Source organism: Ambystoma mexicanum, chromosome 5p (genome assembly GCF_040938575.1).
Source record: "Ambystoma mexicanum isolate Mex_15411 chromosome 5p, UKY_AmexF1_1, whole genome shotgun sequence".
Taxonomy (NCBI): domain Eukaryota; kingdom Metazoa; phylum Chordata; class Amphibia; order Caudata; family Ambystomatidae; genus Ambystoma; species Ambystoma mexicanum.
In genome coordinates, this window is record NC_090930.1 from 1,209,806,610 (window position 1) to 1,209,822,028 (window position 15,419).

The 15,419-nt window shown below is 44.2% G+C and overlaps 1 protein-coding gene across 2 annotated transcripts in view; it reads right to left on the reverse strand.

The window, feature by feature from the left end:
• Nucleotides 1-15,419, reverse strand: part of KDSR (3-ketodihydrosphingosine reductase) — a 738,731-nt gene that overhangs the window by 582,832 nt on the left and 140,480 nt on the right. For both annotated transcript variants that reach the window (XM_069613690.1, XM_069613691.1), the window contains exon 3: nucleotides 11,511-11,567. In XM_069613690.1, the coding sequence (XP_069469791.1) occupies nucleotides 11,511-11,567 (57 nt within the window). The remainder of the gene's footprint in view (nucleotides 1-11,510; nucleotides 11,568-15,419) is intronic.

The window sequence follows — 15,419 nt, forward strand, 5'->3', positions numbered from 1 at the left end:
GCCAGGCAGGGCTCGAGGGAAGGGTTAGGTATTGGAATCAAAGCTCAAAGAGAGGTTAGCTCTCGCACAGTCAATTTCAGGTACAAACATGGGCTGGCTCTCAAAAATGATGGGAGAAGTCATAAGACGCTAGGTACAGAATGGGGTGGTGGGTTGGGTAACCGGGGAGGGAGTTGGGGTGGGGAGGGTTCAGGTTTACAGTTTGTTGGAAGTGGTTTGGCTGGCGTTTCTTATTAGGTAGATTATATAGAGATCATGTAAAATGGTTGAATGGCAGAAATGTAAATATCATCCCATAATGTAAGAGGTTTAAACACCCCCAAGAAAAGAAAAAAAAACTGGAGATGCAATTGAAGAGAGGATGCGTTGATATTGTTATGTTTCAAAAAACCCATATTCAGAAAGCAGACGAAAAAGTTCGGTTGAGCCATTTCTCGCAGATCAGTCAAATGGAAAGGGGAAAAAGGCGTTGGTTCTGATCGGGTCTAGGGACACGTTGGCAGTTAAGATAAGCAGCAAATTTATAGACCCCAAAGGTACCTTTTTATAAAACCTATTATGGAGGGCAGGGCTATGACTCAAGCCACCTTGTACGTTCCAAATCAGGGTCAGGAAGAGTTTTTGCATAACATTGGAGAAGCTATAACGATTTGCAGAGGGGGAAATATTGTTGACGGGGGATTTCAACTTAGCGTGGGATCCTGGGAGGGACAGGAGTACGCACAAGCTAAGTGAGGGGGTAGGCCCTTCATGTGCTTTGAGAGAGATTTGTCGGTATAGCTCTACAAGACTTATGGAGGGTTAAGAAAGGGAATGAAAATGGCGAGTGTGTCATACCTTTTCATGGATTGGCTGTGTGTGGGGCACTCCGGGAACAATGGGGCACTTGCAAATATGGAAATGGATCACGCTCCCAAGTTTTTCTGCAGGGGTGGAAATTGGGTAATAGGCTATGGTCATGGTTGCTCCTTTGGAAGTGGTGCAGGATGTGGTCCCACAGGAAATTATAAGATAAATTAGGGAACATTTTCAAGATAATACTGCATAGGAGGCAACATTGAATAATGTATGGGAGGCCTTCAAAGCTGCATTTAGAGGCGAATTGATTCAGCATCAAGCAACAAGATCTAAACTAAGGAATGCCTTGGAAAGAGAACGGGTGGGCATTTTAGTTAATGTTCAAGGGGAGCTGGAGGTGAAACAAAGTAGGGAGGGGTATAACAAATTGAACGAGGCTAGGAAACAGTTAGTTCAAACAAAGAGGTCAGTAAAATCTCTACTTAATATAGACCAACGCTATTATGTTAAAGCTAATAAAGCTGATAAAATATTAGCAAGACAGTTGAAACAACAAAATATGAACCACCATGTTAATGGGATAAAGCAGAGTGATGGTTCTATAACTACAGGAACAGATGAATCGTGCAATCCTTTGTGTGGTCTTTTACGAATGGTTTACTCATCAGAAAGTCCCAAAATAGAGGCAATTAAGACGTTTTTACAGAACCAGCAGATGCCAAAAGTAAATATAGAGGATAGGACATTTCTGGAAGAAGATATAACTGAGGAAGAAGTAGGAAAAATGATAAGGAGCCTCCCCTTAAATAAGGTGCCTGACCCAGATGGTTTCTCAGCAGCTTTTTCATAAGCAAAGCAGGAATAGAACTAGATCTATGACAAGTGGCGAAGGTGGTTTTACCTGGGAAGCCTAATAAAGAGTTGACACTTTGTAGTTCCTATTGGCCGATAGCATTATTGAATATTGATGCTAAAATGTATATAGGTATCATGGCCACAAGAACGAAACATATCCTCCCCTCGTTGATAAGGCTAGATCAATCTGGATTCATAACGGGGAGGCAAACCTGGGATAATACGAGAAGGGTGATGCACTTGTTAGAGAAAGTGGAGATTAAAAAGGTCCCTACAAAGCAGATATTGTCAGATGCTGAGAAAGCATTCGATAGAGTTGAATGGCCTTATCTCTTCTAAACATTTGGGTTTTGGGCCCAAATCTATACAGAAGGTGGAGGTTGATTATAAAAATTCTTTAATGGTCTCTCGATTAATTTAAACTTATCAAAAAGTATACATATTGAAGCGGGACGAGGCAGGGTTGCCCTCTTTCCCCTATACTATAGGTGATATACTTAGAACCCCTGTTAGTCGCAATTCAACAAAATACTAGTATAAACGGGATTACCTTTGGGGGCGCAGTTCACAATACAGCGGCATACGTAGACGATATGCTGACAGAGCCCAAGATCTCAATCGCAGATCTAATTAAAACCTTGGAAGAACAGGAGAGAATGTCGGGCCTAAAAATCAACATGACAAAATCCAAACTTATGGGGCTGCGTCTCTCAAAGGAACAGACGCTAAATATGCACTCTCCCCTTTCCGAGTGGCAGGGAACGAGATAATATACTTGGGGGTGAAATGGACAAAAACAATTGGCCAGCTATATAAAAGCAAATGATTTAGAGTCTTTGCAAAAAATGAAAAAGGTTTTTAATCAATGGACCCTCCCTCCCCCTTCGGGTGTCTTGGTTGGGGCGCATATGATATGATCTATAATTTGTTTATTTGTGTATTTGTGTTGCTCTCCAAACACAAGGGTATCTGGGCACGTTACAAGTTACATGATACACAGACATTAGTACGCAAGAATGTATCGGGCTCATACGCAAGTGTTTCATAAACACGGTCAAAATGGCGATATTACCTAGGTTGCTTTGTTTCAGGCCCTCCCAATTCCGATCCCTAAAGCTTTCCCAAGGTAATCAGACCCTATTGGTAACAATGTTGCTTATTAGTTTCTGGAATAATATTAGTTATACCAACAATGTTACAACTAGACCCCTTGCAACCTATGTAACTTATTCTTCTCTCAGGAATGATACAGTTACACCCATATTACTTTTTTGAATACTGGAACACAATTCAAAGGTAAGCAATAACTTGTGAATTACTTTTCAGAGGGGCAGTATGCCCTTCATGGATAAGTAAGAACCCAGGCAACACATTTAGAAGGGCAATAAGCTATTCAAGGAGAGTAAAACCTTTTTGGTAATACACTATTTCTATTACAGGAATATAGAGTTATAGCAATGTTACTTTTCAGAAGAGTGGAACAAAATGCTAAGGTAAGCAAGAACTCTAATTCTTTTTCAGAAAGGCAGTAACCAGTTCAAGGTAAGCAAATCCTAATGTTAAACATTTAGAATGGCAGTATGCTATTCAAGGTGAGTAAAACCCCATTGCTAATTCATGGTTATACTTCTATTTCAGGAATAATACAGTAATACCAACTCTGTTACTCTATAGGACAGTGGAACACAATTCAAAGTTAAGTAAAAAGCATTGTATAATTTTCAGAGGGGCAATAAGCAACTCATAGGAAAGCATGAACGTTGCTTACTTTTCAGAATGGCAGTAAGCAAGTAAGAACTATGTAACACTTTGTACCTTATTCCATTTCAGAGATACAGCTACAGTACTAACACATTAGCAAGTAAGTACTTTGCAACAATTGTTATAATTTCTAGACAGATACCTTTATACTTTGGAAGTCCTTCAATATTCCAAGGCATGAATGATGGTCCAGTGGCCAATAGTATTCAGGTCAGGATAGGATAGGCACAGATATAGGAAAGTCAGAGTACCAGAGGATTTCCTGTCCAACTAGCTTGCACAGACTTTATACTACGTTTTCAGGGACTTCGTAAAAGGCTCCATAGATGCGATCCAGCGTTCGGCCTGGATGAACGTTATGGGCGTAATCCCAACTACACTAATCACTACCCTAGCCACACAGGAGCGACTCAAAACTGAAGGTTAAGTATTACCCCAAGCCACACAGTACCTCAGCAATAAAGAAGAGCTTGCAGACAGACGCCTTCACGATGCAGCAGCACAGGACCCGGTCTCTGGATTCTTGGTCGTGTTGACCGAAGAACAGGCACTGGATGGGAACCTCCAGCAGCAGTCGAAAGAAAAGGCCCCCAAACTAAGGATTCTTTTGTGCTTCTCACAGCTCTGTGGATTTAGGGCCTGTTAGGCAGAAACCTGTGCAGTTCCCTCTGGGACCACTGCAAAAGATTTAAGACTACAGGTGTTTGGCAGTAAACCCACTTGGTAGCAGTCTGTACCACACAGATTCACTTGGTAGCTGTGGCTGAGCAGTCAGACTTCCCTCAAGAAGAGTTAGGCAGTATACAGAGTATTCACAATAGGTCACAAGAACACAGTAGAACAAGCAAACACTGACCAGAGCTTGGTGTAAAAGAGATATCATTATTTATTTAAAACCACATCTAATAAAACACACAGGCACTAATATTTAAGCAGTTCAAAAACACGGTCACTAAAAGATATACACTCCCTTAAAAGAATAGACAAGTCTTAAGTAAAGCCCCACTTATTTTCAGACAGCGGTGAGCGCTTAACGCAGATGGCACTCTAATAATTCGGTTTAAAAGGGAGAGAAAGGCAGAGCATAAATTGAAACAGATCCCAACACTTTCAAAAGAACACAGCAAGAGAGGAAGGCAGAGTCAAACCGTGAAGTTAAAGTTCAGAAAGCCGGATCCACTTTAAGAGGATCAGAACGAAATGTGTCCAAGGTCACACGGTTGAAAAGTGCACAAAAGTCTCGAAAAGGTTCAGAAAGAGTTGGACCAAAAGAAAGGGACCAGTTAGATGGTCAAGGCGGCCAGCCCAGTCCAGAAGGTTAAGGGATTATTATTACCTTGTAGCAATCTTTAGAAAGGGAGGCCTGGCGGAACACGGTACCTTAAAGTGGTGAGAATACTCCAGTGGGGGCAGTTGTTCCTGGCAGCGGATGCAAGTCGGTGCTTCGTCCGGGGGAAGAGAGGATCTCGTCGGGGAGGAAGACAGGAGTCCGTTGCACTGCCAGGGAAGAAACCAGCCGCGGAGTTCTCAGTTAAAAAGGAGCGGTCCTTTTATTCGCGGTCCAGTGGTAAGTGGCTATCCGGTTGCCAGGGTGCTTGGCACGGGCAATTCGACCACAAGACGTCCTGGGATGCGAGGAAAAGAGGATAAACTGGTTGTGCCCACCAGTCAGGGGAAGAAGACTCTCCAGCCGGGAGATCTTCTCTGTCGTCGGGAAGTGCTGCGTCAGTTCCGCAGGGCTCCACCGGTGGTGTCGTCGTAGCAGGTCTGCTCAGCTTCTCCCTCGTCGGATTCTCAGGCCCTGTGGCGACTTCTGAAGTTCCAGTCCCAAAAGCCCTGCTTTTAGGTAGCACACCCCCATTCACTCAGTCTAGCTGTCAATCAAACATGCTAAGTGGTGCCTAAACCCCCTCCCACACCCCCTGTGGTACCCAGACAGAGTGGCAACACTTTTGGAGGCTTCTGTGGAGAAGCCCGCCAAAAAGTGGAACAAAGGGCTCGACTTGGGTTGGAGTCACAGACGAGAACACAAACGCCATTTTAGAATAGAGTTCTGGCAAAAAATACCAACCGGCGAATTAATATTAAATAAATAAACCGGCGGTATGTTCGAGGCTATGAGAATTAAATAATTAAAGTTGGTAGCCTCGAACAATGGGAAAATCCCATAGAGATATATTCGCGGTCGAATATAAAAAGTAGTATCCACTGCCACCAGCCAAAACTCGATCAGGGGGAACGGAGACGTGCCCCCTCGACTAACAGACCCCGGGGCAATCAAATTGCCCCCACCAGTACGTCCACAATATGATGGTTTGTATTGGTTTCTGTTCATACTTTGGGACTAGTAAAGCCAATGGTGACTTCACATGCCCTGGGAGACAGTAGTCAGTCCCAGGGTATGGAGTCTATGGTGGGGTGTCACTATGACACCCCTGTGTCACTGCACGGAGGGTGCTGTGTAACACACATAGTAAAAACACATGAGACCCTATGGAGTAAAGGACCCCATAGCTCATAAAACATTAACAGTCAAAGGAACACCACAAATCATGTCCAAGAGTGGGAGAAAAAGAGTCTCACTCTTGGCAGGAGAAAAAAAAAAAAAACTCCAGATATCCAGGAAAGCTGCTGGGGGACACACTAGGTTAGGAAATTCAGCCTAAACAGAGAATTCTCCCTAACAGGGCCCTTTTCAAGGTACCAGATAAATTTGGTCCTTCAGGAGTCCACCAAAGTTCAGCAAGATTTATTCTTCAGAAGACATTGCACAGAACTCAGGCTTGAGGTCCCAGGGTATTGGCAGTTTGCAGCCCAGGAAGGTAGTCTTCGGGACGCTCCGATGCATCAAAGAAGGGTCAGCACAGGCAGTGGTTACACAGCAGGCATCTCTGGCCGGTGGAAGTAGTTACAGCAGTCTTTTCTTCTTCATTGGATCTTCTGTTCCAGTGGTTGCCTTGTGTTCAGCTTCCAGATCCAGGCCAATATATAGGAATCCACACACAACCTATGCAAACTCTGCCTGCAGTTGACAGAAAGGGGCGAATGGCTGTCCAATCCAGACAGCCAACCCCGCCAGTGGGTGCTAGATTCTCGCAGACACACCAGCAGTCAAAAGGTGAGTGGAGTTTCGGACTCCTCCCTCACTTCCCACATTTAAAGACACTCTGGAGCCTCAGCGGATTACACAAAGGGTTCCCGCTGAAGACAAACTACAACCAGGACCTCTACCAAAGACGGCACAAAGCCCAAGAAAGGAAAACCACACTACAAATGTCAAGAAAAAGAAGCCACTATTCTAGCAGAATGGTGAACCTTCTGTGCATTACCGCAGTTGGTTTGACAGCACGGGAGTAAAAATTAGAGGAAAGTCAGCAAAGTATGTCCACTGCCACCAGCCATAATCGTAACCTTGTCACTAACAGAAATGTTGCAGGAGCAGTGAGAAAGGGGATACCATGCTTCTCCCCAGCAGTACACAAGGTGGGTTGGGGGAGGGGGGGGGGCTGCTGGTCTCACAATATAAAATGTAGAGGGGATTAAATACCCTTGAGAACATGTGTTCTGCAAAGTTAAATCAAGAGAAAATAAAAAGGGAATCCCAAAGGGCAACCCAGCAACACTGCACAAAAAGTGCTATATCCTGGAATAATAAGGTTTAACTTACTTACCTGGAACTATTGTTCTCCAGCATGGGTATGGCATGGATTCACATGCTCAAGAATATTCCCAGTTGTCAGGCTGGGAATCCTTGGTAAAAGAGAAAACAGTTTTACATTCGCTTTAAAAACTGTATTTCTGCTCTAAATCAATCACTGTCCTCTGGGTCATACTGCCCCCATCAATGACAGTCCTCTTCCTAAGCCCCTCCCCTGGCAGCCATCTTCAGATTTTTACCACACGCTTTACTGTTGGGAGTCCGGGTTTGCTCTTCGAGCTAATTGTAAGTTTGTTATGGGTTTTTGACGGAAAAAGTTCTATTTTTGGTTCAAAGAAGCCTGTTTGCTCTTTGCTTCATCTGCCGACAGCGAGGACCCATTGTCGTTGTTCCGTGCCCCACAAGGGTGAAGATTGTCAAAGGCCCTTGGGCCTACTTCGCACCCTCCGACCATGACAGAGGAGGAGGAGGAGGAGGGAGGTCTCTCTTTAGGCCCTGCACCAAATGTGGGCTACATAATGTGTTTGTGGAGGACAAGCACCTGCAATGCCTCTAACCCGGACCATAAGGAGGTGCAGTGCGAGATATGCTTTGGCTTCTCCAAGAAGATGACGAAGGACAGGCATAGTAGACTGGCAGCGTGGCTTAAAGCCAAGGCCTCCGACCCATACTCCAAGCAGGGTAATGCCTCACCTGGTACCGGCTTGTCTGAGGAGTGGTCTTCGAAGTCCTTTGAGGGCGTCTCATCCCTGGGGGCCCAAGATAAGGCCAAGAGCCGCAAGTCCACCGGGTTCGCCGGAGAAGCGGATCCGAAGGTGGATATGGCATGATCGACATCACATTCCGCCTCCATTGCCAGCCGGCAATCGAGCTCTTCTTCGAAGAGTAAGTCATCTACCCTGGTAAACTATGTGAGAAATTTGAGAAACCGCGGACGGAGGAGAAGAAACCAATGATTGGTTTAGAAGAGCAATACAGTTTTTAAGTGAAAGTAAAACTGTTATTTTACCAAAGATTCCCAGCCCGATGATGGGGAATATTCATGAGCATGTGAATCCATGCCAGACCCCGACAGCGCATAGATAGGTTGGCGGGTGGTACTAGGCCTCTCAGGCGGCCCTTAAAACTTTGGGTATGAAAATCATGGATTTGTTGGATGCATGGAGGACGTTTCACCCAGAGGCCAGGGAACACTTTAAATCGGTCCATGACATGACATCCCTGATCAACTGGTTTGGCCAGTCCATCTCTGGTGTGTATGACTGTTGAGTGTCATCTCCTCCACTCAAACGCTGTCAGATCACTCTCCGATTCGGTGGTCAATCAACCTGGGCAGAGAATGGGTAGTTAGACCTTTCTGGTGGTTCAAGGTTTTGGTACTGGCGGATTTTCTTGTCCCCCAAGTGAGGGGCTGGATATTATAGTGTTGTACTTTGCACATAATCCTGTAAAAAAGGGTTGGGGTGGGGGAGGGAAGGTTCCCAATCACCCAGGCACATAGAAAACAAATCCACAAGTCCAGCAAAAGTGTTGGGGGTACCACGTGTGCAGGTGATCTGGCACCTAAATGAAAATCACCTCCAACAATGGCTGCTTGCCGTTTTAGCCCAGAAGCAAATGTAAGGCGGCCCAAGTATCCCATGTTACAGTAAGATGGGCTGCTCTACGGCTCAAGAGTAGCAAGTGATCCAGTTGCCCAAACAAGCAGCACTGTAGCTGCACTGAAATCATTTGGAAGTTCTACAGTATCATCACTTTTCGTTTGGATCACACTGTGCCATTTGAATGAATCACACTTTTTGGAAGACAAGCGGAAGAAACCTTGAAGAAACTTGCAGTTGGGTCAAGGGGGACACTAATACAGCACACCGCAATTTCTAGGTGTTTCAGTGGGTTTGATCTCCACAATTAATATTTTTCCGGGCTCTATAGGGATTGAAGATATTATAACACCCGCCTCCTTGCCTTCATAGCCATAACTCACAGGGAAGAAGACAAACAAAATCAGTTCCTTACTGCGAAAGAACATAAGACAAATAGTTGTTTGATACAAAACTGAATATTTTGATCAATTTATCAAATAATTTCCGGGCACACCGCTAAAGGTTCTGTACTTTGAGTCATAAATCTTCTACAAATAAAGGGGGAGATGATAAAAAAAATGGCCACATTCAGAACGACCCCCCCGCCGTCCCAGAAAACTGGAGGAAAATGTGAGTGGCAAACACAGCTCAGAAGCAATCTCGTTTACTGTCTGCCAACTACTTGTGATTGAACATCTTCACAACTCTCACTGGGTCGTCATCTCCAAGGTTGTTAAGCTTTTGCATTCACACTGAAGCAAGACAAAAACTTGGAAGGCAAGATGAATAGCATTAACCTTAAGGAAGTTGACGAGACCAGTCCTCTCCATACTAGCATAGAGTCTACTTCCGCCTCGAACAATCACATGGGCCCCTTAATAATAGTAAGAAGCAGCCTGGTCACTGACTTTCAAGGAATAAATGAATTTCTCCTTGCAGGCCCACCAGGCAACAATGTCCTGCTACAATGACGAGGTTAATTTTCTTGGTGCGAGAATCCGTTGTGCAACCAATTGCTTGAAGAGTGGAATCATGGTCATCCACCTGCACGATTGGGACCAGCATAAATTCAACCGGATAGCAATACACGTTGAATATTAGTCTACATTTGACTTATCCTGAGCTATTACTGATGACATTGGGACTTCAAATTCAACCTTCTGTTAAAGAACGACTTTTCCAAGCTTCAAAAGGTCAAAAGGAAGGTCAGGGGGAAAGCTATATCTTAATACTTTGAGAGGTTGCACAGAAACCTGGTGAAGACAAAGCAAAAGGTACCAGGATGTTTTCGTCTAGCAGGTGCACACTGAAGGTTACAGAAGCCCAACATTACAGGTTACCATTTCACATAAAAGCTGTTTAACCATCCTGGGGGCCCTTGGTCCACAATATTAATTGGAGCAAACAGCCAGACATCAGAAAGGTCACAAAAAAGAACAATCTGGAATCGGGAGATGGCACAGGTTTGATGCTACAATAGAAACTGTGCGGTGCCATGCTCATGGAAAATCCGATGTCTTATGGACTGGCCGTACGATATTTCAGGCCATTAGTAGACGGCAGGATTAGGAAGAGGACAGGCAGGGCAGGCTATGTACTCCCTTTTTCGCAGCACTCAATTCCAGACATATTCACTAACCATTAAAAAAAATAAAAAAGATGTTTAGAGTAATTGAGCCAAATACATTTGGCAGTGGGCAGAGAAGATGTTTCCTACAGAAAAAGTCACGTACACTACTGGATAATATCATTCACTGAAGAGACTTCCGGTCAACAGCCTTTCACTCTGGTATGCTTCGGTTTTAGCTGCGAGTCCTTCATACTCGAGATACAGCACACAATGTGCCTTGAAAAACGTGTTCAGGGAATAAAGGGGCTATAGAGGAAATAGATTTCGCCTTTTGGTCAGAGATTGCTTCTCCTTCTAGGGAGTGTTAGGACATAAAGATCCTGCCTGCAGCCCTGCCTGGTCGAGACAAGAATCTGTTGTCATGTCCAAGTACTCTTAGCAATCACCCAAATGAGTGAGATAACAACACCGTTCCTGGGCAAAGGCAGACTTTCTGGACATGGATAACCGCTAGCCCTGGGCAAAAAGTAACCGTTAGCAGTCCCCGGGCAAAAAGTAACCTTTAGCAGTCCCCGAAGACAGTGCTTCAGAGAAAAACTGGGAATGGATTATTTTTATTTTAGCTCTTAAACAACACATTGCTGGCCTTCATGCTCGTTTACTTTCTGTAGAAGCGGTTACATTTTTACCTCGATTGTTTTTTCAATTTTAGCAATTGCATCAGATTAAATATGAATTACAACACAACCGGTTTCAGGTTGCCCCTTCTTCAAGCATCACCTGCCTGGAGTGCACAATGTTTAGAAGCCTCCTCCAAAAGAGCAACAACTGAGCGATGGTCTTCAGCACCAGAGTAATTTTGAACTGCTAAACGCAACTAAAATATCCACTTTGAAAAACTGGTACCAAAGGAACCAAAAAGCGCACCGAAACCAGGAAGAAAGGTGTAAGAGCTTGTATACATGGGCACGCTTTTGAAGACCACTCCAAACGCTAATCAATTGCACAGAAAAGATTGGCAGAATCCATGTAAAAGCATGCAAGTATTGCAAAAACAAGGAGATCATCATGCATTGCCACGACCATGAAAGAACAGAAGAGAAGCTGTAGCAAGTAAGTAGGAGGAAGGCCAGAGCAGGAGAAAAGAACAGCAAGCAATATCACTTATTGGAGAATATTTAGGGTCTGCATTCCTATGGTCCAGACTGGCTGACAGTAAGTACCATTGCGGGTGCCTACATCCCTTAAATAGATTTTTTCAAAATGGCAATAGCTGCTTTCTTACCTGCTTATCATTAATGGCGCATTTTTCTATTTCCTTCTTTGCCTGCAGCAATTTGTTCTACAATGACAGAAACACAAAACATACATTACAAAACGTGTCAGTAATACTGTTACCATCAGCAAACATCGAGATCCAGTAATATTTAACTAGATTGTACTTCTGAAACTTCACTCGACTAGAGCAGAAATAGTACCAACATGGGTCCAAGTCCAAATACATTTGGCATTATCAATGTTGCGCAACCACTGTATGTACTCAACTGAACATCGTGAAAATAGGCGACGTGCCAGCAGTCAGTAAACTGACTTCCCTGTGCCCCTTACAACAAAAAACAAACCATAAAACAGTCTTTCACTGCAGGATGAACACGTTCTTTATCCATGTAAAGATTTATACATACAAAAATACAGAAAATTGTCATTCTGTTCCTTTGCACAGTTAGGAGCATAATGGACAAATAAATGGCATGCATACCCAACTTTCCTTTAAGTCATTTGCATGCACTGCTTTTTGTACAAGTGAGGTTTGTGTTTGATGCCAACATGCATTATATTTATCAGAAATACTAATGTTAGCGTCACCTATAGTATTACATAGTGTGTATGGGAAAAATTGTTTGATACTCTGCCCATCTGGCACATGGATAATGGACAGATAAGGTAAATGCAGGGCACATTTTACATAATTAATTTGCCCTATAGTCAAATTCAATTAAGTTCTGGTTAATATGTTTAAATTGACAAGCCAATCAATCTAAATTTTTACCACCACACTCCTCTATGAGGTGGTCGTCAAATGCTCAAAGTGTTGACCAACGTTTGCCACCAAGTCTTGTGTAAAATTTCTCTTGGACAGAATAGGGACTCCAAATTCTTCAGGAAATTATTATTATTATTTTTTTAAACATCTTTTTATCAAAGGTCTCAACAGTTACATCGGCACTCAGTCAACATATCATACGGTTTTCTTTACAGCAATATCATCATCACATGTTAAGCAGTACACAGTTCACATATCTGTATCGCTGTCACATAGGTACGTCCTGAAGGGGCCCCAGATGTCCTTTGGTCGACTTGTGCTAGGTTGGGTGAGCACGTCTTGTTCCTCGCATTCATTGATATATGCGAGTTTACGTAAAAAATTGTTCATGGTAGGGGGTTTCGGGCTTTTCCATGCTTGCAATATACATTTGTTGGCAATAACACATGATATAATAAACAAACAGTCTTCTAACTTTTTCCGAACATTTACCAATATCCCCGAAAAAATATTTTTGGGGAGTGTGACATCAGTCAGCATGGCAGCCACCATCTCCCAGAATTGTGCCACTGCCGGGCACTCCCAATACATATGATATGATCCCGCTTGCGGAATCCCGCATTTGGGGAAATTGCCAGAGTCGTCTGGTGTGAATTTAGCAACTTTAGCAGGTGTATAGTGCAATCTATTAAGGTTTTTGAATTGTATCTGGCGCAGTCCCGCATTGAGGGATACCTTTTTCGTGAGCGCACAATATCTGCCCCATTTGTCATCAGGTATTTGCATTTTCATATCTGTTTCCCATTTCTCTTTCACCCGGCTGGTCGTGGAAGTGTGGGTCTTTATTATCTTATACAATTTGGAGATTCCCAGCCCGCCCTGTGTTGTGACCAGTTATATGCAAGGGTGGGAGGGGGGTTTGTCAGGAAAGGACGGCCAGCGTGCTTGATATGCAGATCTCATTCGATAGTACTGTAGTGTTTGAAGCGTGCCTCCTCCCATGCCTCTCGTGAATACAGCGAGGGTTACGAACTTCCCCTCTATATACATGTCTCCCACCTTCATCTCTTTGGCGGGGTCCCACGCCTCCTGTATACTGGTGTCAAATGTAGGGGGAATGTTTGGATAGTTCCATAGGGGAGTCTCGGGGTTGTATGGGATTTTTATTTTCAATCTTTTAAATATCGCCCCCCAGGCTCTCACGGTGCTGCCCACGGGGTTAAATTCACATGAATCTTTATGTCTTGTATCATAAATGACTGATCCAACATCTGTGGGTGTAGTGGTGTAATCCTCTATCCAGGTGTGAGGCGAGTTGTCTGCATCATCATACCAGTGTCTTGCAAACTGCACCTGCGCCACTAAGTAATAGAGCTCGAAGCCTGGCGCCGCTATTCCCCCTCTTTCATATGGTTCTGTCATCTTTTCCCAACATATCCTGGCCACCCTCCCGTTCCAGAGAAACGACACCGCCCTGGACCGAAGCCTGGAGAAAAATTCCTTTCCCGGCCATATGGGAATATTTACAAATAGGTATAGCAGTTTTGGGAGCACAATGATTTTAAGGATTGCAATTCTGCCGTGTAATGAAATTGGGAGTTGCCTCCAGACCTTTAGTTTGGTATTGATTGTTTGCAGCACCTGGTCATGGTTATCCGTATAAAGGGTCTGTCTATTGCCTGAAACCAGCACTCCCAGGTATCTAATGTTTTGTTCTGACCACTTGAGGCCGCACGTCAGAGCAGGGCTTTTCGTGAAGGGGTGAGCGGAAAGATTTCTGATTTGGAGTTGTTTATTGTGTATCCGGAATACTGTGCAAATTCGTTAATGTCAGCCATGATGGGGTCGATGTTTTTATCTGGTTCGCGGACATATAGCAGTGTGTCATCCGCATATAATATTATTTGGGTGGCTCCTTTCAGTGTGATAACCCTGTTTTTATGTCTCAACCGAACAGCAGCTGCCATGGGTTCTATTGTTAAGGCGAAGAGAATGGGGTAGAGGACACCCCTGCCTGGTGTTCCTGTCTAGTTCGAACAACTCAGATATGGTTCTATTTGTGCATACTTTCACTCCCGGGGCAGTGTATAGCAGTCTAACATATTTGATGAAATAGGGGCCCACCCGAGCGCCTCGAGCACCAAGAAGAGGTACTCCCAGGAGACTGAGTCAAACGCCTTCTCAGCGTCAAGAGACACTGCCACTGCTTGCTTGTTTGGGTTTATTTGTGCCATTATGCCGAATAACCTGCGCAGATTTAAGGCAGTGGACCGTCGGGGAATGAACCCACTTTGGTCTGCATGTACCAGCGTGGGCATTATGGGTAGCATTTGTTTTGCCAGCACCTTCGCAAAGATCTTAGCATCCACATTTATCAGGGATAAGGGCCTATAGGATGCCATATCTTGTGGCGGGCGTCGCGGTTTAGGCAATACCGTAATTATAGCCTCTTGCATTGTCGCGGGCAGTATTTGCTTTCCCAGGGCCTCTTCCCACAGTTCTAACATTACAGGGACTAGTTCTTGCCGAAACTCTTTATAAAATTCAGCACCCAGTCCATCTGAGCCCGGTGCTTTGCCAGATGTGAGCTCCTAGATTGCCTCGGTGAGCTCCTCTGCTGTAACAGGCTGCTCTAATACCAGTTTACTTTCCTCTGGGAGCTTAGGGAGGTCTAGCGTAGCGAGGTAGTTTATAATCTCAGTGGGGGATTTCCTAGCTCTATTCGCATAAAGAGTTTGGGAATATTTAACAAATTCATCGTTGATTCCTTGCTCGCTTGTAATTATTTCATTTTGTGTCGTTTGGATCGTGGTTGATTGTTTTTACTGTTTTACCAAGTTGGCCAACATTTTCCCTGCTTTATTACCCTCACCATATCTGCGCACCCGGGCTGGGGCTGCTATGTATTGTATTTCCTGCACTGCCAGCCTGTCGAAATCTCTAAGAAGTTTGTGTATTTTGGCTAGAGTGTCCCCGCTATGTGTGCGACTAAGTTTCTTCTAGTTCGTTCAATTCCTTCTCCACCCCCTCCAGTTCTGTACTTATGCCTTTCAGTAGGCCAGTGGTTTTGGATATCAAGGCCCCTCTTGCCCAGACTTTAAAGGCTTCCAATAACTGATGATATTTGGTCTACCGACCAATGTTATCTGT